This window comes from Macaca thibetana, chromosome 5 (genome assembly GCF_024542745.1).
Source record: "Macaca thibetana thibetana isolate TM-01 chromosome 5, ASM2454274v1, whole genome shotgun sequence".
Lineage (NCBI taxonomy): Eukaryota > Metazoa > Chordata > Mammalia > Primates > Cercopithecidae > Macaca > Macaca thibetana.
The window spans coordinates 67,508,356-67,533,748 of record NC_065582.1 but is presented as its reverse complement, the minus strand read 5'-3'; the positions used below and the strand labels follow the sequence as shown (position 1 = coordinate 67,533,748).

Below are 25,393 nucleotides of genomic sequence, written 5' to 3'. Positions count from 1 at the left end.
GAAGTGTAATCACGGGCAAGTTACTGAATCTGTCTGAGCCTTAGCTTTCCAATTAAGATAAAAATGCCCATCTTAATTGTTCAGATGACCAAATCTGAAACATAAAGATTTATGGATATATAAAGATCGATGACTTGACACATAATAAATATTCAATATGTGGTATTTTAGAATTAATATTATTATATATTTAGTAGGTAATAAATTTCTATTGTATTTTAATAAATAAGCCTTGCTAACATGGAAAGCTATCATACCTATAATTGTAGAGAGTAACAATCAGAGACCTTAAAGACCATTAAAGGCAAAATGTTTTTATCTCATATTCCATTTCTAATTATTTGGTAATAACTTCCAGGGTGCTATGTTAATAATGATTCGAATGACAAATCTTTGATTAGCAGTTAGAGATTGACAAGTTATACCTACTACAGGCATGAATATGAATTTTACATACATATTTCCTATCAGTGATTTGGTTCAATCCATTGTTTTTATAGTTAAGGAACTGAGGGCAAATAGATTGTAATATTCTCTAAATGATACAGCAAATTAATATCAAAGTCAAGGTTATAAATTAAAATTTCTAACAGTGTCATGTTTTTTCTATTATACCATAGCACATACAATCTTTCTTTAACACACTCTCTCATAGCACACTTTCTAACCTGGTCACTCGTTTACTTGCATACACACACACACACACACACACACACACACACACACAGATGTACTCTTGCTTTTTCTCTTGGTTAATTGTAACACAATTTAGCCCTCTCTTTCTGGAGGAAACACTACCCTAATAATGCATATGGATTTTACATCTGTAAAATTTATCCACAATATGAATTAAGGTAGGGATTTATTTATGGTATTTAAGTTGCAAAAAATGACATTTGCACAGGGGAGATTCTTTTATGCAGAGCATGATCACTTGCCAATTAAGTTCCTTTTCATGGAAGAATGGTAAGCATCAAAGAAATGGAAAGGATCTTCAAATTTAGGTCTGGCTGATTTAATGTGAATGAAAAGCTGAAGGGTAAACACCTTTTCAAGTGGATAAAAAAATTGATCATTACAGGCATCATATCATTGATTCGGATGTTCATTTTTACTTTTCCAAAGTGTGAGATAGGCAGAAGCAATAAGCCATCATTGATGGTGTGAGAGCCATTTGGTGGGGAATTAAAGGGTTACTTGAAGAACAGTCTGGTTGCAGAGGCAGAAAGTGAAAAACAAAATGACAAGCATTCCTACAAAGCAATACATCAAGTACAAATTAATACACAGTTACACCTTATCAAGCCACCACTTATCTAACCATCTCAACTCTGAAACACAGCCTTAAATCCTGAATATGCAAAACAGCTTCTGAACAATAAAAATACAAGTTAAAAAATATATGCAATTTACCAGAAACATGTAATTTAATACCAATATTGAATATTCTAAGGACTTTGGCTTTTATTCTTTAGAAAGAAAAGAAGGCATTGCAGGATTTTGAGCAGAGGAGTAGCATGAACTAACTCCTTTTGGCTGGGATCATTTTCTCCACCATGTTGTGAACAGACTGGTCAGGGAGCTGGGGGGCAACGGTAGAAGCAGGGAGACCAGTTGGGAGGTTATTGCAACAATCCAGGCGGGAGATGACAGAGGACTGTCCTGAATGCAAAGAGTATAGTCTGTAAAAACTGGTCAGATTCTAGGTATATGTTAGCGGTAGATCCAACAGGATTCACTCTTGGAATAGATTTGGTGATTGAGAGATACAGAGGAGAGATGTATGACTCCACATATTTTGCTGGGCAATGATAAGTATGGTATTGCTGATAAACGAAATGGGAAAGACTGTGGGAGGAGCAGTTCGGACAGTTTGAGCATCAAGAAAAAAATATATTCAATAGACTTGGCAAGTAGGTGACATATCATTACAGAAAATTTACCTTTAAAAATAGGTGACTAATGATTAACAATTAAGAAATAAACTTAAGCCTTTAAAATTTTCTCTCCTGTAGAATAGATTATTCCTTCAAAAAACCCTGAAAAATGAGGCATTATACTTCCATTACTAAGGATTTAGGGGACACAAAGTACAGGAAAAATGAGATTTAATTGGGCTAATTTGGAGAAAGTCTTCAGAAGTAAGGTTTAATTAGGTTAAGTTTAAGGTTTAATCCAGAAGAAAGATTTCCCAGAAGACAGACAGAAAGATCAGGCACCTGTAGGATCTTGTCAGGAATATTAGAGATGGAGTGGCTCTCCTACTTGGAGAATTCAATAAGCCGCCAGCTAGAATCCAAGTCTATTGATTTAGAGACATGGGAGAGAAAATTGATCTGTGAGAAGCTCTGAGAGAAAGAGGAGGTTGAGCCAAGGAGTCACAAAGCAAGAAAAAGAATAAATGGTTAGGCACTGGAAGTTTTGAGGCCCTACTAACTTGATGGGCAAGTGTTCATTTCGTCTCCAGAGGGATTGGCCAAATTGTGCCAACGGCACCTTTACACCCCAATTAAAATTCTCTGATTTTAAATGAGACTTCCTCTTTAAGCCTGGGAAGGGGTTATTATTCAGAAGGTATTAACCAACTGTTCATCACCTCCAATAAGTACCGGATGTGAGGAAAAAAGATAGGTTAATTCTAACAGAATTTATTACTTGTTATTAAATCCCAGAATGAGGTCCTGAGAACAATCTGCCACCAGATTAATCTTAAGTACCACTTTGATTGTGTCATTGGCCTTTGCCAAACCCCCATGGCTTTTTGTTGCTACCAACTCACGTCTCACTTGCTCAGATTTCTGTGGTCTGGCCCCACTGTGTCTGGGCAGACTCATCGCCCACCCTTCCTGTCCCCATGCCTAAAGTCACATGATAACCCATAAATCCATTAACCCCTTAATCCATGAATGGATTAACCCATTTATGCATGTAGAGCTCCCATGAACTAATCATCTCTTAAAGGTCGCACCTTTCGATACTGCCACATTGGGTATTAAGTTTCAGTATGAGTTTCAGAGGAGACAAACATTTAAACCATAGCACCTAGTAATGCCTAGATAACCCCAGGCAAAGTTTGGCAAAGGTCAATGTCACAATCAAAGGGGTACATAAGATTAATCTGGTGGCAGATTGCCAAAGTGTCAATTTATTTTACTATTTATCTAGCACTTACATCCTGCCTTGTGGCTTCATTATGTGTGCACATTCATTGATCATCTCTGGTATGCTTAACATATCCCTCACAGTATCTTAGTACAGCTTAGTGAGCTATAAACAAGGGAATAGGTATTCCATTGATCCTTTTAGAAAATAAGACAAAATGGTTTCCTATCAGTCTTGGATAACATAAAGTTCTGATTAGGAAGCAGGCAAAAGATTAAGAATGCGCAAATTTCCAGTTTGATATGCATATTCACTCTTCTTGTTGGGTATCCAACAAGACCGGTATTATGCTGTGATATGTGCTGGTTAATTCCAGATACTGACTGATGAAGTGTATTTTTGTTTATAGTACAGAAAATCAGCAACAATTTAAGAAAACTGGAAGCACAAAAGCGTGTTATTTTAGGCTATACATTTTTAATATATCCAACAAGTGAGAATCATACGTATTTGTACATTAGCTAAAATTAGGAATTGAGAGTAAGGAGGACAAAAGGAGACAGTTGGGAAGGGATGAAGAGAGAGGCAAAAGCAATATGAAGCTTCCTGAAAGATCAAAGAATAAACGATTTAGTGCCGATGATGAACTGAATTGGAAGCTTACTCCTTTAAAAACCATGATTTAAAGTATGAATATGTTCCTCAAACTTTTGATTAAATTTTGAGAAAGTACTCTTATTTCACTCCGGGAAGTAAAAACAAACAAAAACAAAAACAAACAAAAAACATGAAAGAAAGATGGAGACCTTTGTAGTGAGGGCAAGGAAGCCGTATTTCATTAGTGAATAGTGGCAAAACATGGAGACAGAATTTCAAATCTGTCCTGTAGGTAAAGTGATTGGATTTATTGATTGTGCCAATATATGCCTAATTCTGCGTGGCAGTACGTATATTAAATTAAATTCCATTGGCCTGCAGCTGAGGATCCCTGCACCAAAACACGTCCAATCCCTGGAACATTTTGCATTTCCCCAGCGTTAGATGTTTTATAGATCTCTGTGTTCCTGTGGTCATTTACGTTTATGTTTCATTTACGATAATTCCCTCAGGATGGACAGTCACTCGGTAAAATCATCATGTTGGAAAAAACACTGATATTAATAACCTGATTTGATGTAGGGGAAAATAATGCCATCATAACATAAATCAGCATTCCTTTCATCTCAAGTTTTGAATTCCTAACTCTATGTATGGCTCAGACCTTAGATTTTAAAAGGAAAAAATAAAAAAAGAGGAGAAAGCACTCACATATGACAGTTGTTCTAAAAACTGTGAATTTCCAGCATTTCTCTCTTGAAACTAGTCCAAAATAGTCTCATGACTTTTAGGAAGCTCTAAATCCCTAATTAAGTAAAAAAGTTCCTTTTACCTTCTTTTTCTTTCCAGAAAGAAAAGTCTCGATTGCTCAGACTTCTGTGGTCTGGCCCCACTGTGTCTGGGCAGACTCATCGCCCATTCTTCCTGTTCCCGTCCCTAAAGGTCCAGTCAATCTGGCTGCCCACCAGTCTTCAGGTATTTCTTCCAGAAAAAGAAGAAGGCAGAGAATGTTTTTAGTTTAATAAACTTTATTCTTGTTGGTGGAAGAGGGAGGGGAAATAAAAGCCACCTACTCAACTCCTCTCAATAAATTAAATAACACATAGCCAATTCCCAGGCCCTAAGCAAACTTTGGGCACTTGAGCCAGTCCCGCTGTTTCTTTATGGCCCAGTCTGCTTCCCCTTCACAGAAGGGAATTTTTCCTACTGCTGCCAGGTTATGTCATGACCATGGGCCACGTCCCCTCTGTGGAGAGGGTCCCAGGCACTGAGAGGATGTTAGGGGCAGCCACAGTGGCCAGGGAAAGGAAGAAGGGGATGTTCTTTCTCAAAGATTGGGGCAGAGAGGACAGTCCTGGAGGAGCGCTGTGACTGATTGTTCCTCCCTCCTCAGCTTCCCCCAGCTGTGGGTACAGGAAGAACAGGAGAGAAATGGATCCTTCCTTCAGGGAGTATCAAGAGCCCAAAGGGACCCCTAGAGCTAACGAGGCCACTGAGAAAAATTCCTTAAATTAACTAATTGACAACATGCCATGTTTTGTGGAAAAACAGTAACATCAGTTATGGAATGAGGAAAGAACCTAAAATATTCTATTGCAAATAACCAAATCTACCTTCTTTAGGTTGTTTTCTGTTTTGTTTTGTTTTGCTTTTGTAGAGACGGGGTTTTGCCATGTTGCCCAGGCTGGTCTAGAACTCCTGACTCAAGTTATCCACTCCACCTGCCTCAGCCTCCCAAAGTGCTAGAATTCCTGGTGCGCGCTACCACACCCAGCCTAGGTTGTTATGAGGATTTTTTTTTTTTATCCTTGTGAGATATCATGTGTGTGTATGTATGTGTGTTTAAATTGATTTTTTGAGTTTTTGTTGGTGGTGGTGTTTAATCTGCAGCCTGGATGTGTTTCCTTGTTATCTGATGGGATAATGATAAAAATGTTAGACGACTATGATATAGATACTGGACCATAAATGTTATGCTAATCTCATAAGAGTAGTTACATGTGAGTAACATGCACAACTAAGTACACACAGTGCTCGTATTAGATTTTACATGAATTAAAATGGGTTAGTGTCAGATCTCCCCATCAGAATTAACTTGTCCCTCAAGTAAATTCCTGTGACACTGAGTGTCTGATATGGTTTGGCTCTATGTCCCCACCCAAATCTCATGTGCAACTGTAATCCCCACGTGTTGAAAGTGGGGCCTGGTGGGAGGTGACTGGATCATGGGGGTGGTTTCTAATGGTTTGGCACCATTCCCCTAGTGCTGTCTTGTTGACAGAGTTCTCACAAGATCTGGTTGTTTAAAAGTGTGTGGCACTTCCTCCTTCACTGTGTCTCTCTCCTGCTCCACCATTGTGAAGATGTGCATGCTTCCCCTTCACCTTCCGCCATGATTGTAAGTTCCCTGAGGCCTCCCAGTCATGCTTCCTGTTAAGCCTGAGAAAACGTGAGTAAATTAAACCTCTTTTCTTTATAAGTTACCCAGTCTCAGGTAGTTCTTTATAGCAGTGTGAGAATGGACTAATATAGTGCCCATCCAGTTTATATTACAGATTGCCTCATTTTCCAGTAATTTGTAAAGGCAGGGGAAATGTGGGAAGCCCCACTGGTAAGTAAACCAACTCAACAGCTACTCAACCCAGAAACGCTAAGCTGGGTTGGGAGTTTGATGCAACCTAGGTCAATGTTTTCCTCATGAAAAAAGGAAGAAGAAGAAATGATAAATACAAATTTTCACTCAGCCACAGCAGCTGACAGGGGTCATGCCTACTAAGAGGTGCCAGTAAAATTACCTTTGTAAAGGGGAAAGAAGAAAGAGGAGGGAGGGCAATGCTTAGAAGAAAGTTCGGCAAAGATTTTAAGAGAAAAGGGATGGGGATCAATGAGAAGAGGGCCTAGAGAAAGGTGTTATTTTCATGCATGTTTAAGGGGCATGCATTAACTGGGTCAATGCAAGTCAAATTAGATATGTATTCATTAACGTTAATTCTATAAATAAGATAAAGTGATCAAAGAATGCAAGAAAAATTCTGGCCAATGATGACTACTTTGTAATTTAGATAATTTTACTTTTATATGATTCAAGACTACCCCTTAGACAAATAGTTATAGTTTCAGAAGAACCAAATTGGAATGTTCCGTGTTCCACCCATTTAAAAGCCTGATATTTGTGGTTCTGGCTCAGCTCAGCCCTTAATTCGTAAGCTTGAATATTTGGTTCCCTCAGTGGAGTGTGTCACTTTTACCTATTGATCCTAACTTTGAAGCTGGAATACCAGAGCCTGGGGATCTGCCTGGGATGGATCAGGGCTTTCAATCTTCTAAATTATTATGACTGGGCCCTATTGACTTAGTCTACTTAGGGAGATTCCTATAGGTGCCTTGTTACTGATATTTGCTCTCTCCACCTACATTTTAATGAATAGAGTGAACACCTTCTGCTGAGTAAGAACAGTCCTTCTCACAGTAAAACCTAATTCTACTTCTCTTAATGAAAGTTTAATGTATATTCCATTACATCATGTGACCTAGCAGGGACAGAAAAATTAAGAGTAGCAGGACGAGATAGAACATGAAACACTGCAATATGGAAATCAAGGAGTCAAGCTGCAGCTAGGGACTCAGATCCAACTCCAAATGGCAGGAAATTCAGCCAAGTGATGGTGCACTGTATCCAGAGAGAATAGTTCTGGTAGGCAGTGGTTATCATCAGAAAAAAAGAAGAAATAGGAAAAGGAGAGTAGGGCAATCATTTGTGTCATATCATTTCATTTCTTGCAAAAGAAAAAAGATCTAGTGCAAATACAGCAATATATGAAGATCTGTTAAATCTGGGTAGTGGGTGCATATACATATGTAATAAACTGGTGGTCCTCAAGATGTGGGCCCCAGATCAGCAGCATCAGCATCACCTGGAAACTTGTTAGAAATGCAAATCTCAGGCCTCACTCCAGACCTACTGAATCAGAAGTTCTGGGGATAAAACCCAACAACTTGTGTTTTAACAAGCCCTCCAGGTGATTATGATACACGCTAAAATTCAAGAACCACTGTAATAGAGTATTCTTTGTACTTTTCTATATGTTTGTTTAGAAAAAAAATCACAGTAGTGATGGGAAAGTCCTGACAAGGGGAGTTGGTGGAGGGCAGCTATGAAGAGGGGTTCAATTGGTCTGGCCATCGGCAGTTTCAGAAATAGGACCTTGGTGCCCTCCAGAGTGAGAGATGGGGTGGGCAAGGGCTGGGTTAGAGCAAATCAGTGGAAGGCATGACTGTTGTCTAAATGGAATGGTGCTGGAAAGGATAACCACGACAAAGTCTCAAGTACAGGATATTAAGGCAAGGACCTTGTTAGCAAAGGACGTGCTGGTGTTACCAAGCAGGGTCTCGCTTCAGCACCGGACTAACAGCATAGCAAGGCTGACTTGGTGCTGAAATGCTTGGGCCGCAGAGCTCCCTTTCTTTTCTCACTCTTTCACTTCCTACTCATGGAACTCCCTTCCTTCTCTTTCTCCCTCCTTCCCTTCCCACCCAGGGTAAACCAAAGGCAAAACTGTAGGTGGGGGTAAAGGGGCTTTGCAGCAATTGGAGGGTCAGACTAGCCGAGAGTAAGACAAGCTAATGCCTTTAGACAACACTTCTTCCTATAACAAAGTGTCCCTATACTTGTCTATTTCAGACCTGAGCAACAAGAAGACAGCTAATATTTAACATAATTTCAACTGTACAAAACATAGTATATGGTTTTAAATGCACAGAATCAGTTTTCCAACAATCATAACCATGAATTATGTTTCACAAAACCTCCAAGTCTTCAGATTTGGCCTGAATTAACCCAGATGTTTTTCTCATATTTTGAGTTTCTCTTATGTTGCTATTCTCTGATGTACACCCTCTTACATCCCCGAAAGTTCTTAAAGCTCCTGGAGGTTTAATGTGCTGACCTAGAGCTCCCTGCCAAGACATTAGTACTAATGGCCCAGGCTGAAGAGGTTGTTGTATTAAGACATCAATGCCTGATGCTTGAGTCACATTTACCTTGCTCAAGGATCCCTTATTATTTTGCCTCAACAGTGGATGCTGAGAAGGAAAAAAAAATGCAGAAATGCAGAAAGCCAGAACTCTAACTTTTTAACATTGCTTTTGAATTCGGTACAAATGGTACATCATAAACAACACACTATTTCAACACACTGAAGTTTATAGAAACTAGTTGAATTAAGTGTTTCATGTCCTCAAAGAGTTACTTAGCACACCCTGGAAATGTTTACATTGCAATTCTGTCATTTACAAAAATGTAGGAAAAACACCAAATCACCTCACAGGGATGTCTAAAATCTCTAAGTTCTACTAAAAGGCAAACTACTATCATTATACTGTGCTTAAATGATAATCGAGGTACTCATTTCAGTTTCTTTCCTCCAATGCAGCAGTAAAATTTCCCAGGAAGCATGCCATGTGGAATTAGAGGACCTAGGGAAAGTGAAAACATTCCAAAATGAAAATTCCAATTTTGTAATAATAAAAATTATTCTGGACACATACGTAATGATAGTAGGTGTGGTAAGCAGAATTAATGCTCCTGGGAAGATGGCCACATCCAGATCCTCAGAACCTATGAATATGTTAGGTCACCCGAAGAGAGGCATGAAGGTTGTTAATAGTGAGACTTTAAAATGGGGAGAGTATCGTAGATTACCCAGGTAGGTCCAATGTAATCACAAGGGTTCTTAAAGGGGAAGTTGTGGGAGGGCAGAAGAGTGCGAGCCAGTAAGATGGCAGCAGGAAAACTCAGCCTGAGGCTGCTGGCTTTGAAGGTGGGAAAGGGCCATGAGCCAAGGATAGTGGGTAGCCTTTAAAAGCCAGAAAAGGTAAGGAAATAGATTTACCCCTAGAACCTGCGGAAGGAATGCAGTCTTGCCAACACCTTGGTTTTCAACCAAATGAGACACATTTTAGACTTCCGACCTTCAGAACTGTAAGATAATAAATTTGTGTTGTCTTAAGTCACTAAGTTTGTGGTAATTCATTATAGGCAATAGAAAACTAATAGAGTTGGTTTCTGTGAGACAGAGTAGAAAAGTCAGAATCTCTGCTTTCTAAGACCTACTTTGGAAACTCATGTATTTTGAACACTGCTAAGAGGGAGGGGGCACAGGCAGGTTTCCTGAAGTCATGCAGGGCAGGTTCTTCTCTCAATTTCTCTGGTTGTGAATCTTCCCCTATAAGAGAGAATTCTGGAGGAGAGTAGAGATAGGTTATGGGGGTAAAATCTGAACCCTGATTTCTTAATTTATAAATGAGACATTTCGGTCACATCATTTCAAGAGAAAAACCAGTTCTATCTCTGAAGTGCCAGGTGGTATAATAAGAACTATATTTGGTCTTTGTCCCTGGTTCCTGGCACAGAGCCCCTAAAACCTTTAGAAGTTCCTGAGTGATAGGAGTGTCTTTTGTTATTCATAATGCGTTCCTTTGGATCGCATGTGAATTTATGCTAATGAGATGACTTAGGGTGAGGCCTCTAGTTACCCTCAACATGAAAATGGTCACCAGAAAGACCAAACAATTAGAGAGCTGGAATTTTCAGCCCTATCCACCAACCTCCAAGAAGAGCACTGGAGATCAAGCTCTATAAAAACTCTTGAACAAGGGGGTTTGATGAGTTTCCACGTTGGTGAACACATCAAGGTGCTGGGAGGATGGCATGCCTGGGGAGGGCAGGGAAGCTCCATGTCCCTTCCCCATACCTTATACCATGTACCTGTTCATCTGGCTGTGTTCATTTGTATCCATTGTCATATCATTTATGACTGGTAAATATAAAGAAAGTGTCTCCCTGAGTTCTGTGAGCTGTTATATCAACTTATTGAACAGGCAGGGTTGTGGGAACCCAAAATTCATAGCCAAGTTAGTCAGGAGTGTAGGTAACCTAGGGATGCACTGCTTGTAATTGTCATCTGAAGCGGCAAGAAGTCTGTGGGAGGGAGCCCTGAATAACCTGTGGGGTCTGTACAAACTTGGGGTAGTCAGTGTCCAAATTAAGTTAAATTCTAGGACAGCCAGTTGGTGTCCAAAGAGAAATGGAGAATTTCTCAGTGTGGAAAACCTACACATTTGGTGGGTGTCAGAAGTGTGAGTAGAAAAACAAAGTTTTCCTTTTATACCTTAATTCTATCAATGAGATATGGTTATCCACAACATGTGTAGACTCAATTACATTAATCACTTCAGGTTTTTAAAAGTCTCAAAAATGTAAATCTGTGTGTTGGTTAAAGAGTGAGGATTTTGGATATTCTACACCATTTCATTGTTTGAAAGGCCTATATTTTCCACATGAGAAAACACCTGAACTCGATTCATAATTCCTCAAACATGGGGCTAAATTACAACCAAGAGGAATTTAGGTGGTCAGTATATGGGTGTTTACTATAAAATCAGGAAATTTGTATAATAAAACAAGTATAACCAAGGAAGTTACTGTAGTCTGCCTGGTTTTCTGAATATGAAGTGACTGGAAGAACAATAACTGCTAAGGTAGAAAAGGAGAAGCTAAGATTGTATGTCAAGGTGAAGCTCAACAGGATGGGACAGTGTGATGTGTGCAAGAGTGGGATATCTTCCTACGGTGGAGCACTAGTCTCTAGCTGCCCCTCATGTGATTCTGCTTCTGAAGAATCCACGATGTTCTAGCTACTGTACTTATTGAAGAATGAATGAATAAATGAGTGAGTGGATTTATACGCCAGCTTTTGACTGCTTGTATTTATTTATTCCACTCTCTACACAACCCAGCAGGGAAGTGGGAAAATACAGTGGCTGCCAATGCCGGATACATACTTGATTTGCATTACTCCATCCATGTTTGTCCTATCATATAGAGAAGAGAAAGTTGTCTTTATGGAAAAACTGAAAACGTTGCTCTGACAAACATTCTCATACTAATGAGACGAAGTAGAAAGAATTCCTTCAGCATCTAACAACTAAAATCCATTAACATTCCTAAGGAATAATAAAGATTTTTAAAAGTCAACCTGATAAAAGTGAGTTTCTGACTTAGACTCAGTTGTAACAATGTGAAATATTGACTCAAATGACCTGCACGTGTCATCCTTGCATTTTTCTCTCTCTTCTCTCATTAACTCATTTTCCACTTAATTTTCTATTTGTGCAATTACCCAAGTTCTGATATCAACTCATGAGTCATGAGTTTCTCCCAGTGGTCTTATGTTTGAATGAATTGGGATTGGCTATCTAAAATACATCGACTAATTCTCTAAACCATGAATGAGTTAATCTTGCAATGTATATTCCCCCACCATCTAAAACTAATATTACAGCAGAGATCGGCCTGATGGAGTATTAGAAATAACAATGAGAGAAGAATACAGAGAACTGGTTTCCAGATAATAACTACTAACGTGTTTTTTCCCAAAGTACTAAGAAATTTTAAGTAATAGGTGAAATATTTCTTAAGTAGAATAAGTTATTCATGGAATGTGCCTAACAACATATAGTATTTAAAAGTACCTATTAGATTAGCGTAAGATCACTTAATCGTCTTGCCAAAATAAAAGCCTTGGTAAGAATTCATCCTTTCTTTTATTTTCCTGTCCTGAAAGTTTTAGCCAAGTTGAGTGAAATAATATATTTCCTACTTTCCATTTCCCATGATGCTGGAATATTACCCAGGAAATAAACATGATTGAGTCTGTTTGTTTCCTAAAGCCATGAGAAAAATGTGGACTGCTTGGAAAGTTTCACCCAAGGGAAAAGGCTCATGCTGAGATCATTGATGTTGCAAACGTGTTTGGTTACTTTTCTCAGGAGTCCACTTCTGATCACTGGATTAGGAAGCCTGCAGCCCATAGAGAAACAGCCTCTTGTCCAAGGTCAACAGAGTTGGGAAAAAGGACTAAGCTTAATGGATTTTCTCAGTGTATCCAAGGATGTTGACAGTAGCAGAAATATTGCACCCAGCCTTCTACCTGTGTCAGCTCCTTTGCGAGGCATGAATTTGATTTTGAAGTATAATTTACTTGATGCCTTCAACCTAATAAAAAATTCACATTAAATATCTTTCTCCTACTCCCCAAGCTGCCTTTGTTTACAGTTGTGGCCTCAGCTCTCATAGAGTTAATTCTTTGTTTAGCTTGCTTGCAGTCAGTCAAATTTATAAATAAAGTGGCAGGCCATAAAGGATTTTTTTGGACAACCGCCATCATGAGAATAGGGAGTAGTAGGCAGAGCCAGAAAATAATGGCGGAGAGAAACAGGAGGAGGAGAAAGGAAAGGGGAGACTCAGTGACAAAGGTGTCACGAGGAGCACAAGCGCATGAAAAACCCAAGATGGGTTAGGGGAATCAACAAGCGAAACAGTCAGGATATGGATCTTTTGCAAGGCGCAGCAGAAGAGACAGGGTATTGAGTTTGATTATTTTCTAAAAATAGCTCCCATGGCCAAAAGGTCAGGAAACTGGCTGAGAAGTTAACTGGCTGAGAAGGCAGAACCTATAGAGGATAGTGAAAAATTCAAATGAGATGTTTGCATTATATCTTAGTATAGATGCTATAAACTTTGAATTAAAAAACTAGTGATGATAGAGTTAAAATGAATACTTACAATTCTCTCTTGAAAAAGAAAGCTCTAGAATCTTCTTCCTTTTTTGAGAAAGCTGTGCTAGCTCCTTCGTTAGTTTCCTTGCTCCTCATGACACTGCTGTCTGAGTTTAGCTTTGCTTATTTGGAGCTTTTCACCTAGCTAGGACTGCATTTGCTCTCTGGGGTCTAGGATCTTTCTTTTTTAAAAATTTTTGGGGAGCATGAGATCTTGCTATGTTGCCCAGGCCAAAGTGCAGTGGCTATTCACTGACAAGATCCCACTGCTGATCAGCATGGGAGTTTTGACCCACTATTTCTGACCTGGGCCAGTCCACTCCTCCTTAGGCAAACTGGTAGTCCTGGGAGGTCACCATATTGATGCTGAACTTAGTATGGACATCCCATCGGCATAGTGTACTACAGCCCAGAATGCCTGGGTTCAGACGGTCCTCTCTCTCAGCCTCCTGAATAGCTGGAACTACAGGTGTGTGCCACCATACCCAGCAAGGCTCTTTCTATTGGACATTTCACACTTCATGTCATATCTCCCTGTCTTCTTGATCAGGTACTCTCTGCCTGCTACAGGCGTTTTCACCATAAAAAATTTCAAAGAACAAAGGCAAAATCATGGCAAGTCATGTTCTCTTAGCAGCTCATAATGTTGCAATAGCCCTAGAACTCAATTTAAAGGTCATTATTATTCCTAAGAGCCATTTGTTTTCCCATAGGTGCCCTTTCTGCCCCTCCCCTTCAGCTATTAAAAAGCCCCTAAGTCTATAGGCCTCCTTGAGTTACACTTTTCTGTGAATTCCTGCATGTATTGAAATCAAATTTTGTCTCTTCTCTTGATAACCTGTCAGTTTAACTCACATGCCCCCAGACACGAAACCCATGAGGGTAAAGTTTCTCCTCTTTAACACAAGGCATTCAGTATGAGCTTTTTGGATGTCCTACCACCACACAGCCTCAATATAGCTGTGTGTCTGTTCATCCACTGCTCATCCTACACTGGTCCTGGCCCTCCTCCTTACCACTTCTCATGGGACTCCCTGTCTGCTTGTCACCCTCTTTTTAGGAAATATTTAAGATTTAGTCCTGGATTCTCTTTATTTTTCCTTCATGGATTAGCAAATTCTAACAGTGGCAATAGTTAACATCTCACTGAACACTTAAACTTACCATGCCAGACAGTGTTCCTAGTACCTTCCATAGAGCTTAAATAACTTGCTAGAGTATGAAACCTCCAGAGGGTGAAGGGCAAGTTTTCCCTTTGTCCTATAGTAGAAATTAATAAAGTCTGAAAATAAATGTGTGCAAATAATCCAGAAAATACTACACAAGAAAAGCACATTAGAAACTGAGGTCAAAGCAGCTCTGAGACCCAGCTGGTCTCTTCCATGCTTCTTTCTCCCCTGGCTTCTCTGCTTCTCTCCATGCATCAGTCGCCTCATCCCACTGCCCTCCAACAGCTTGTTCTGTTTGCTTATTCATAGTTTGAGCCTATATCATGCCAGGACCACCTCTACATGACCTCCCAGGTTCAGGGGTCACCACCACCTGGAATAGTGTTTCCTTCCCACAATTTGAAAGTCCCTGAAAGGCCGGGCGCGGTGGCTCAAGCCTGTAATCCCAGCACTTTGGGAGGCCGAGATGGGCGGATCACGAGGTCAGGAGATCGAGACCATGCTGGCTAACACGGTGAAACCCCGTCTCTACTAAAAAATACAAAAAATTAGCCGGGCGAGGTGGCAGGCGCCTGTAGTCCCAGCTACTTGGGAGGCTGAGGCAGGAGAATGGCGTGAACCCAGGAGGCGGAGCTTGCAGTGAGCTGAGATCCGGCCACTGCACTCCAGCCTGGGCGACAGAGCGAGACTCCGTCTCAAAAAAAAAAAAAAAAAAAGAAAGTCCCTGAAAAGCAAGCTGACTCACCTGTTCATCATTTCTCAACCAGCTTTTAGGAGAAAACCTATATTTGTTCTTACGTTGCTTTGAAATAGTTTGCTATGTGTCCCTCTGAGGTGGAAAAGTACAGGAGTGAACATTTCCAGCTTTTTACTATCCTTTAAATGTCCATTGTCGTGGGAGGTCTAATGTCTTATCTCATTGGTGAAATTATAAAGGACCTGGCTTCCTTGGGCTATCTGATTAATAAGAGGGTGCTGTGCCCCACAAACTACCAGCACTCTGACTCTTTCATTCCCTTTCTTTCTCCTTCCCCCTCATACAACTGCCTTTTCTTCTCTTTTCTTTTCCCTCCCCCATCATTCTCTTTTTCCCTCCCTATTTTCCTCTCACTCTCTCCCCCTCTTTCTTCCTCCCTCTCTTCTCCTTCTTCCCCTAAGGAGTACTTAGGGAGGTAGACTCTCCTTGTATATCCAGTCTCATGGACTAGGCACACCAACACACCTAGCTAGAGCTCCACTTTCTGGTTCCACTTTTCTGCCTACACCTGAGTCTATTAGGTCTACCCTTTCTTAGGATCTGATAATCTGGAAGGCTTCATTTTGGTTTCAGACCCAAGTTCTCTAATCCAGCTTTCCCAGGAAGCCTGTACTTTGAGAATTGCTGAATCTATACAATAAAACTTGATATCCATGGTATTTATTCTTAATTTGTTAGAATACAGAGCAGAGAAAGAGTATGATATTTCTCCCTTTGGAATCCAACACAGACCACAGACTAGCTTATAGTTGGGATGGCCAGGAGTCAGGTATAGCCAGGAGTCTGGGTCATGTTGTCTTATTGCTGGGGTAACTCCACTTCCTGGTTTGCCAGGGACAACCCCAGTTTATAGCTCAACACCCTACATCCTTATTATTATAGCCTTCTTTCTCTTAAAATAGTGTGCTAGTAAGGTCAATAAGTCATGCAGTCACACTATCTTTTGCTCCCCTAACAAGAGCTGTTCATCAGTCAAGTTCTTTCAGAGGGGAGCATATATGCAGCTATCACTGTAAAATATGTCATGTACAAGCTATAGATTTCTCAATTTGGCATTTAAGACCCTTCACAATCCTTTTCCTGATTACAGTTTTCCATGCTTCTTACCCTTCAGCTAGACTAACGTGCCTGGTATTTTTTATGATTACAAAATATAAAAATTGTGGCATACTCATACAATACTATATTATTCAGCAATATAAAAAACTACCAGTATATACAACATCATAGATTTATTTATATATTTAGATTGCACTTATATGAAGTTCCCCAACTGGTAAGTCTATTCCTTGGTGATCAAAATCAGAACAGCATTTGTGTGTGTGGGATATAGATTGACTGGATGGGGGCACAATAACACCTTTGGGGAAAAGGGCAGTAATTAGTATCCTGATTTGGTTGATTTTATTTGGGTATATATGTTTCTCTACACCCAATGAATTGCACATTCAAGATATGTGCATTTCACTCTATGTAACTTTTATCTAAATTTTAAAATAGGGGAAAAATTGGGCATTTTTAAAAGACAAAATATTTTCTTTTAAAACTTAAATCACGTGATTACTTTCAGTCAAAAATACATCAAGTCTTAAATGAACGTTTTCTCTTTCTGCCACACTGTCAAACTGAGAAAGTATGATTTTTTTTTTTTTTTTATTTTTGTTTCCATAGGTTATTGGGGAACAGGTGGTGTCTGGTTACATGAGTAAGTCCTTTAGTGGTGATTTGCGAGATTTTGGTGCACGCATCACCCAAGCAGTGTATACTGCACCCAATTTGTAGTCTTTTATCCCTCGCCCCCTTCCCACCCCTTCACCCTGAGTTCCCAAAGTCCATTGTGTCATTCTTATGCCTTTGCATTCTCATAACTTAGCTCCCACTTTTCAGTGAGAACATACAATGTTTGTTTTTCCATTCCTGGGTTACTTGCTGCTTTCACACTATACCAGCATAGTTGAGTAGTTGCAACAGAGATTCTATGTCCTTTAAAGCTGAAAGTGTTTATCAACTGGCCCTTTACAGAAAAAGTTTACTGACCCCTGCTCTAAGAGACTGACTTGTCCAAAATTATACAGCTTGTAGGACAAGGTTCTGCAACTTGAATCCAGATCCACTGATTATCTCAATGAACAGGCTTACTATATACATACATATGTGTGTGTGTATATATATATATACACACACACACACATATATCAGCAATGTTTTAATGCTTTTGAATCATTTTGGGCACAGCCAAGGTTCTTAACTTCAACTTCAGTCGTAAAAAGCTTTAATTATGGAGGCACGGTAAATGCAAAATCCACAGATGCAGCCTCTTGAGTGCAGCTGACATGAGTACCTCCTTCTCACAACGAATCAAACAGATCCACTCTTTTGTCTCAAGCTACACTCAAGCTGAAGTGTATCACCTGCAGGATACTTATCTCTCCCAACAGTGCCATGACGAGACGTATTCTCAGCCTGACCCCAGCCATAATACTTGTGAAGAGTGTTATACCCCTTGGTGCTCTTGTGACTAAGGAAAATCAATATAATATATGATCAGATGGAGAAAAGAAGTATCACCCTCACATTACACCTTATTAGTGGCTTCTCAAGAAATTTTGTTAACATCTACTGACAATATCTGCTCTGCATACTGTATACACAAGGAATGCATTCGAAGCTCAAATATTTACCTCTTTTACTTCAAAACAGCTTTGTCAGATGGCAAGCTTACAATAACTTGGTAGATAGCCATCTGTTCTCAATAGGAAGTAAGTTGCTCAAAGGATTTGAATAGGAGCAAGATGGCCAATTTGGGCAGTTTCCCAATTATTACTGTGTTGGTTCGTGGTACCTATAATTTTCTTTTTCTATATAAATTCCCAGAAAATTAATCACATCCATATCTAAAATTAAATATACACACATATTTCAAAATCCAGCTAATTTTTGAAACACTCTAAGTTTTGGAATAAGGCCCATTCTCCCTTTCCTGGGTGAGGGCTGATAGCCTAGAATTGAACAAACGGTTTCTTAAATGTCAGAAAATATATGCATTTCACTCTATGTAATTTCTTTCCCAAATATTACATGGAATTCTAAGACCAGTGATCTATTAGGCCTTCGTGTGCTAATAGCGCATGTTGATTACAGTTATTAATGAACTTGCCAAGAAAGAAGGCAAAACACGTATATACTACAATAAGAAAATCTCTATGAGATACAGTTGTAAGGCAGTTTACTTCATCATTATCATCGTTATTGTTAATAAAAGCCTATTGGTCTTCCACTGGTTGAGGATTGAGAAATAAAAAAATAAAAAATAAAAGCCAATAGGAATTATACTGGGCTTGACTCTCTACTGAGCTGTCAGGGAAACCTCTAGCAATATGATAATCTAGAGTAGAGAGAATGGGTATGGCATAAAATACTTTACCTGCCTTAGTTAAAATGTGCATCAGGGGGAGACGCAGAGGCGCACAACATGGCAGCGGCAGCTACACAGGGCGGGAGAAGCGGTGGTCTCGGAGGCAATAGTGGGGCTGGCGGTGGTTCCAACTGCGGGACAGGCAGTGGCCGTAGCGGCTTGTTGGATAAGTGGAAGATAGATGATAAGCCTGTAAAAATTGACAAGTGGGATGGATCAGCTGTGAAAAACTCTTTGGATGATTCTGCCAAAAAGGTACTTCTGGAAAAATACAAATGCGTGGAGAATTTTGGTCTAATTGATGGTCGCCTCACCATCTGTACAATCTCCTGTTTCTTTGCCATAGTGGCTTTGATTTGGGATTATATGCACCCCTTTCCAGAGTCGAAACCGGTTTTGGCTTTGTGCGTCATATCCTATTTTGTGATGATGGGGATTCTGACCATTTATACCTCATATAAGGAGAAGAGCATCTTTCTCGTGGCCCACAGGAAAGATCCTACAGGAATGGATCCTGATGATATTTGGCAGCTGTCCTCCAACCTTAAAAGGTTTGATGACAAATACACCTTGAAGCTGACCTTCATCAGTGGGAGAACAAAGCAGCAGCGGGAAGCCGAGTTCACCAAGTCCATTGCTAAGTTTTTTGACCACAGTGGGACACTGGTCATGGATGCATATGAGCCTGAAATATCCAGGCTCCATGACAGTCTCGCCATAGAAAGAAAAATAAAATAGCCAATTCTAAAAGTAGCCCTCTTTCTGCTGGATCTTGCTGAATTACTGGCTTGGGGGGTGGGGGAGATAAAAAGAACTTAAAATGGGTAAAGTAAGAAATGTTTAAAAGTCCCTGTTTTGTCCTGAAATTTTAGTCTATTCTGGATAAATAGGATTTTCTGACACAGATATGAGAAGTTGTACCTCTGATGTCTAGCTGTAGTCTCCTTGATCTGCTGATTACATTATTTTAATTTGCTTTTCTGGGAAAGTAGTTTTGCTAAAAGCTGTACAGATGTTTTCTTTTGTACCTAGCATACTTTATATAGTATAGCTTTGGGCCATGTAGCATTTTAAGACTGAATTTTAAAAAATTATTAATCTGTTGCTGACTCTGTTAATTCCTATTTCAATATGTGTTTCCTTGAAGAATTCAGGATACAACGTCTTGTGTATGACAGCTTTCCTTCACACACTATTTTTGTGGGTGTGTATATATCTGATTTGGGGAGAATTTTAAAAAAACATAGCTTTTTAATTTGTTTGAAACAGACTTTCTCCCTGTTACATTTTGTGCTTTTAACCAGTTAAAGAAGCCAATGGCATTTTAGTTTTATATTGTGTTTTCCACTAGTATATCCCTGTTGATTTGTTTGTGCCTTTTATTAACTGCCATTTTCTAAAATTTTTTTCAATAAAAGGAAGGAAGATGTGAAAAAAAATAAATAAATAAATAAAATGTGCATCAGGTCATGGAACCCTCCTAATGCTATACAAAACAGTTTGCAATGTATCCTTCCACTGCAGGTTTTGTTTCTTAAGTTTTATTTGACATACAGAAAAGTTGCAAAAATTTTTACCCTTCACCCAGATCCCCAAAGTTAATATTTTATATTTGCTTTATCATTGTTGTATAATATAGAGATAGATGAATGGATAGACGTAATGATGATTTTGCATCACTTGAGAGTAAGTTAAACACACAATGCTCCTTTATCACTAAATACTTCAGTGTGCATTTCCTGAAACTGAGGACATTCTCTTATATAATCACAATACAGTTATCAAAATCAGGAAATTAACTTTGATACAATTAAATCAGGAGACTAACTTTGATCTACAGATTTCTTTCAGATTTTGCTAATTGTCTCACAAATATCCTTTATAGAAAAAGCAAAACATTCTGTTCCAAGATTTCATCTAGGAGCAAAAATTGCATTTAGTTTTCTTCTTTCTTTAGTCTCCTTTAATCTAGACTCTCCAGTCTGATGACCTTGATGCTTTTGAAGAATCCAGACCATTTATTTTAAAGAATATCTCTCAATGTGTAGGTTCTGATATTTCTTCATGGTTAGATTCACAGTACATGTTTTGGGCAGGAACACAGAGAGATGTTTGGCTCTTTCTCAGTGCATCATATCAGAGGTACATGATATCTATCTGTCCAATCACAGGTGATATTAACCTTGTACCTTGGTTAAGGTAGTCTCTGCTGGGTTTCTTCATTGTAAGTTATCTATATTTCTCCTTTGTCATTAAAAAATATCTTGTGTGAGGTTACATTGAGACTACATAATATCCTCTTTCTCATCAAACTTGCAGCCACTAATTGTATCATCCACTGGTGGTTCTTGCATGAAATAATTATTACTATGAAGTATTACTATGGAGGTTACCAAATGTGATTTTTAAAATGTAAATGTTTTTTCTACACTGATTACTATATGGAGGGGCTTTGTCCTTCTTGCCCATTTATTTGTGTTCATTTATGTCAGAATAGATTCACTAATTCTTATTTGATTCAATACATTTTAAACTAGTACTATCCTTGTTTATTTTGATGCACAAATGGTTCCAGTTTTGACTAGTGGAAGCCCTGCTGTAAATCTCTGAGGTGGGCAGTAAGGTAACCTGAACTGTGTCTTATGGTGATATTGCTGGCAGCACTGTAAAGGGTGCTTTAGAAACACAAGAGATAAGAGGTGGAGGAAACCATTGGCAACGAGGAGAGCACTAGGTACAGAAAGGACAAAATGGATTTTAGTGATCTGGGGAAGCAGAATCAATAGGATTTGGAATCTGCATGTAGACGTAAAGGAGAAAGGGTTTTTGGCCTGAGTACGTGGGAGTTAGTGATGCCACAGGTAAAAGCAGAGGAAAAAGAAGCAGAGGCAAGGGTGCAAAGGAAGACAAAGAGTTTTGTTTTAGGCTTGTGAGTTAAAGTCTCCAAGTATACATCCATATGGAAATGCCCAGCACAAGTAGAGGCCTGGAACTCAGAAAAGAAATACAGTAGTTCTCCCTTTATCCACAGGGGAGATGTTCAACGATCCACTAGTGGATGCCTGAAATTCTGTATATACTATGTTCTTTTTATCTGATAACCAAGCTGACGATGAAGTGACTAGCAGGTAGGTAGTGTACTGAGTGTAGATATGCTGGACAAATGGATGATTCACATCTGGAAAAGAATGGAGCTAGATGGTATGAGGTTTCATCATGCTACTCAAAAGAGTGCACAATTTATAACTTACGAATTGTTTATTTCTGGAATTTTTCATTCAATATTTTTGGACCATGGTTGACCATGGATGAGTGAAACTGTGCAAATTGAAACCCCGGATAAGGGGAGACTACTTTAATGGTAAAGAAGTAGGTTGATTTAGGAATTGTCAAAACTGAAGCTTTGGAAGTAGATGAGCTCACTTAGCAGAAGTGTGAGGCCAAAATAGAAGAAAAGACGACCTTCATTCTATTCCAATTTGACAATTTTATCTGGATTTTGATAAGGTGTTTTTGATATTCTTACTTTCTGTAGTGTCTTCCTCTTACTCCACCACTGACATTTTAATTGTAGGCATTCCCTAAGACTAACCCTCTTTTCTCGTATTTTTCCTTCACGATCCTGATAAATGAGCTCATTTACTTCTAAAACCTTAGTCTTGGGCAATTCCCAAATTTGCTTCTCTACTATTACAGTAGTCCCCCCTTATCTGTGGTTTCACTTTGCAGTTTCAGTCACCCATGGTCAACAACAGTCCAAAAATATTAAATAGAAAATTCCAGAAATGAAAGATCAGATGAGGCCATGAACTTGACAATTAGGAAGCCAGTGTTATCTTTGAGAGAACCATCTTCATAGAACAGTGTGAACAGAAACCAATATATAGGTTAGTATAGTGAGGTGAGGAAGTGAAAATAGTGAATATGATCCACACTTTGGGAAAGTTTGGCAGTGTGAGGAAGATAGAGCATGCCTTTGGATGAGGCAGGAGCAAGAGGATTTTTCTTTGATTGGAGGATCTAACCATTGCTTTATGCTAAGGGATGGCCAAACTGTATCAGCCTGTGAAAGATACAAGATAAAAAAGTAGGAGTCACAGGCAGTATGGTGATGTGGATCTGACCCCTGTGAAGGAGAAAGGCAGTCACTGGCTGGAAGCAGCCTGTGGGAAGCACAGAGTGAGCCTGGGGCTTGATCCAAAGGGAAGCAGGACAATTTTGCTCTGCAGCAGAGGATTTGAGTGTCACATTTCCATGACTGTACAGTGGGCATGTAATAAATATATATTTTACAAGAAATAGATATGTCTTTCTGGAAGAAAGAAAATTACCTGAAAGAGTGTCCAATGGAAGCTCCAAAGATGGGCCAAGCTGAAAACCTTAGCCTGGGAGGACATGTTAATGTCTAATCAGTTGTGACATAGGGCTAAAAATTGGACCATCCAAGTGCATAGATGAACTCAGGGGGTTGTGGAAGGTTTGACATGCTGGATCAAAGTGGAGAAGTATAATCTAGACAACATCTGGTACACTGACTTGTAGAGGCTCTGAGGACCTTACTTAGCCGAATTTAAATAGGCAGGCAGGGAGTTGGAAAGGAAGCAAGCAAAAGTGCCTGAACAGTTGTACTCATTAAACAGGGGTAAGAGTGCTGCTACACTGCGATGAAGAAATTGGGTTTCTGTAAAGGTCTTTGCTGTTTCCCTGGAAAGTTTAACATTTAAAAAATCTGTCATTTGCAAAGGCATTTCTAGGGTTTCCAACTGCTGAAATTAGGGTTAGGTGAGTAAGGCAGGGTTGTCAGAATGAAGGGTTGGATCCTGTCTTTAAGGTTTTGATACTTTGTGCATCATAGATTTTGCAACACTTTTTTTTTTTAGTATTGCATAAAAATGTTTATCTAGATTACTGAGGTTTTGGCACCCCCTTAAATATTACACCTAAGGTGAATACCTCACCCATGTGCCAACCGTGTTTCAATTTTGTAATATTTTTTTCTGTTTTTAATGCTGGACCATCTATCTCATGTGACGGCAAAGGGCATTAAAAAGATATAACACCACGGGAGGTGCAAGCATTTGGGGGAAGAAACAAGGATCGATCTCTCTCTCTCTGTCTCTCTCTCTCTCTTTCTCTCTCAATAGACTTTGCTTTTTAGAGCAGTTTTAGGTTCACAGCAAAATTGGGAGGAAGGTACAGAGATTTTCCATATACCCATTGCTTTTATACATGCATGGACTCCCCCATTGTCAACATCCTCCACCAGAGTAGTACCTTTGTTACAGGTGATGAACCTATTGTCAAAACATTATCCCCCAAACACCACGGTTTACATTAGGGTTCACTGTTGGTGTTGTACATTCTACGGGTTTGAACAGATATATAATGACATGTATTTGCCATTATGGCTTCGTGCAGAGTAGTTTCACTGCCCTAAAAATCCTCTGTGCTGTACATCATTTAAAAAATTCTTCCTCATTTTGTAATGTTTCCTGATCAAATTTTGGATCATTTTGTGCTCTACTTTAATAAGAGAAGTCATTTCCTGAGAGATGAATGAAAAGATTGACTAGAACATTCAGGGCCTAGCTGGGGTTGGATAAATTGTATCTTTAATAGTACCAGATAACATAATTATAGAAACATTGTCAGAAAGCTAAGGATTAGCAAAGGCTATGTAGAAGAAGCGGGGAGGAGGCAACCTAGGATGTTGGTCATAGCCTCCATCCATCACTCCTCCTTTCATTCTTCCAGAAAGCCCTTGCTAATCCTTAACTTACGGTTAACCTAAACTAAATTATTTTATTATTTATATGCTCCTGAACAATTATGGCCAAGATGCAAACTACTGTGTAGAACATTGCCTGGAATGTACTAGACACTCCGTAAGTATTTGTTGCATAAATGAAAATATGTTCACTGAGATTTCATGAGACATCAAAGGTCATTTTGGAGGACAAACAAGAAAACAAAGGAATGAAAATCTTTTTATTTTTTTTTGTGAATATTCCAACTAAAGAAAGCATCAGGTCGTTTTCATTAATGTATCACCTCTATTACGTATCTTTGTTACCTCCACATGTCCTGTTGCTGTTATTACTGTTAGTATCTATTATAGATAACAAATGTCTCTACTTTGAAAGTTGCTAATTGAAAATATAAGAAAATAAAGTTCGATGAATAAAATAATTAAATAAGTGACACTTCCTTAAGCTATTCCTATAAAGATAATTTCCTCTTGGGTGGCTTCAGTGTAGACAGAAATAAAAATCAAACCTTGTTAATTTCCAGGTTTTCAGAATTACAAGGTTGCCTAAATGAGAACATTAATAAAGGTAAGACTGTTAAAAAGACACTACTCCCATTTTAATACAAAAGACACAAAGAGTTCAGTGGCAGACTGCAGCCTCCTAGGTCAGAACAATCTCAGCTCTGGTGATGTATCATCATCTTCCAAGATATGAGCAAGGAGGCAGAGCCAGAAGACTTCCAATTTAAACTAATGGGTTATGTCATTTTGGAATAAGGTCAGTTGTTTTTCTAACTCAGTGTTGGACTTCATGAAGCATTGCTCTGAATTCAGTTGTTCTGTTGTGCAATTTGTATGTACCCAACTTTTGAGCAGCAAACAAGCAGAACCCATGGAACTGCTATCGGTATGGCCTTGAGCACACTTTGTACAGGGTCACGTTCAAAGAAACGCTCTCCTACCAGTGCCTCCTCTGATCACTCTCC

The 25,393-nt window shown here is 39.2% G+C and overlaps 1 protein-coding gene across 1 annotated transcript in view; it reads left to right on the top strand.

The window, feature by feature from the left end:
- The window catches only part of LOC126955751 (signal peptidase complex subunit 2-like), a 705,796-nt gene extending 686,385 nt beyond the window's left edge, over positions 1–19,411 (top strand). The window contains exon 2 of the mRNA XM_050792649.1: positions 18,693–19,411. Within this exon, the coding sequence (XP_050648606.1) occupies positions 18,716–19,396 (681 nt within the window). The 5' untranslated portion in view covers positions 18,693–18,715 and the 3' untranslated portion in view covers positions 19,397–19,411. The remainder of the gene's footprint in view (positions 1–18,692) is intronic.
- The last annotated feature ends 5,982 nt before the right edge of the window (positions 19,412–25,393 follow it).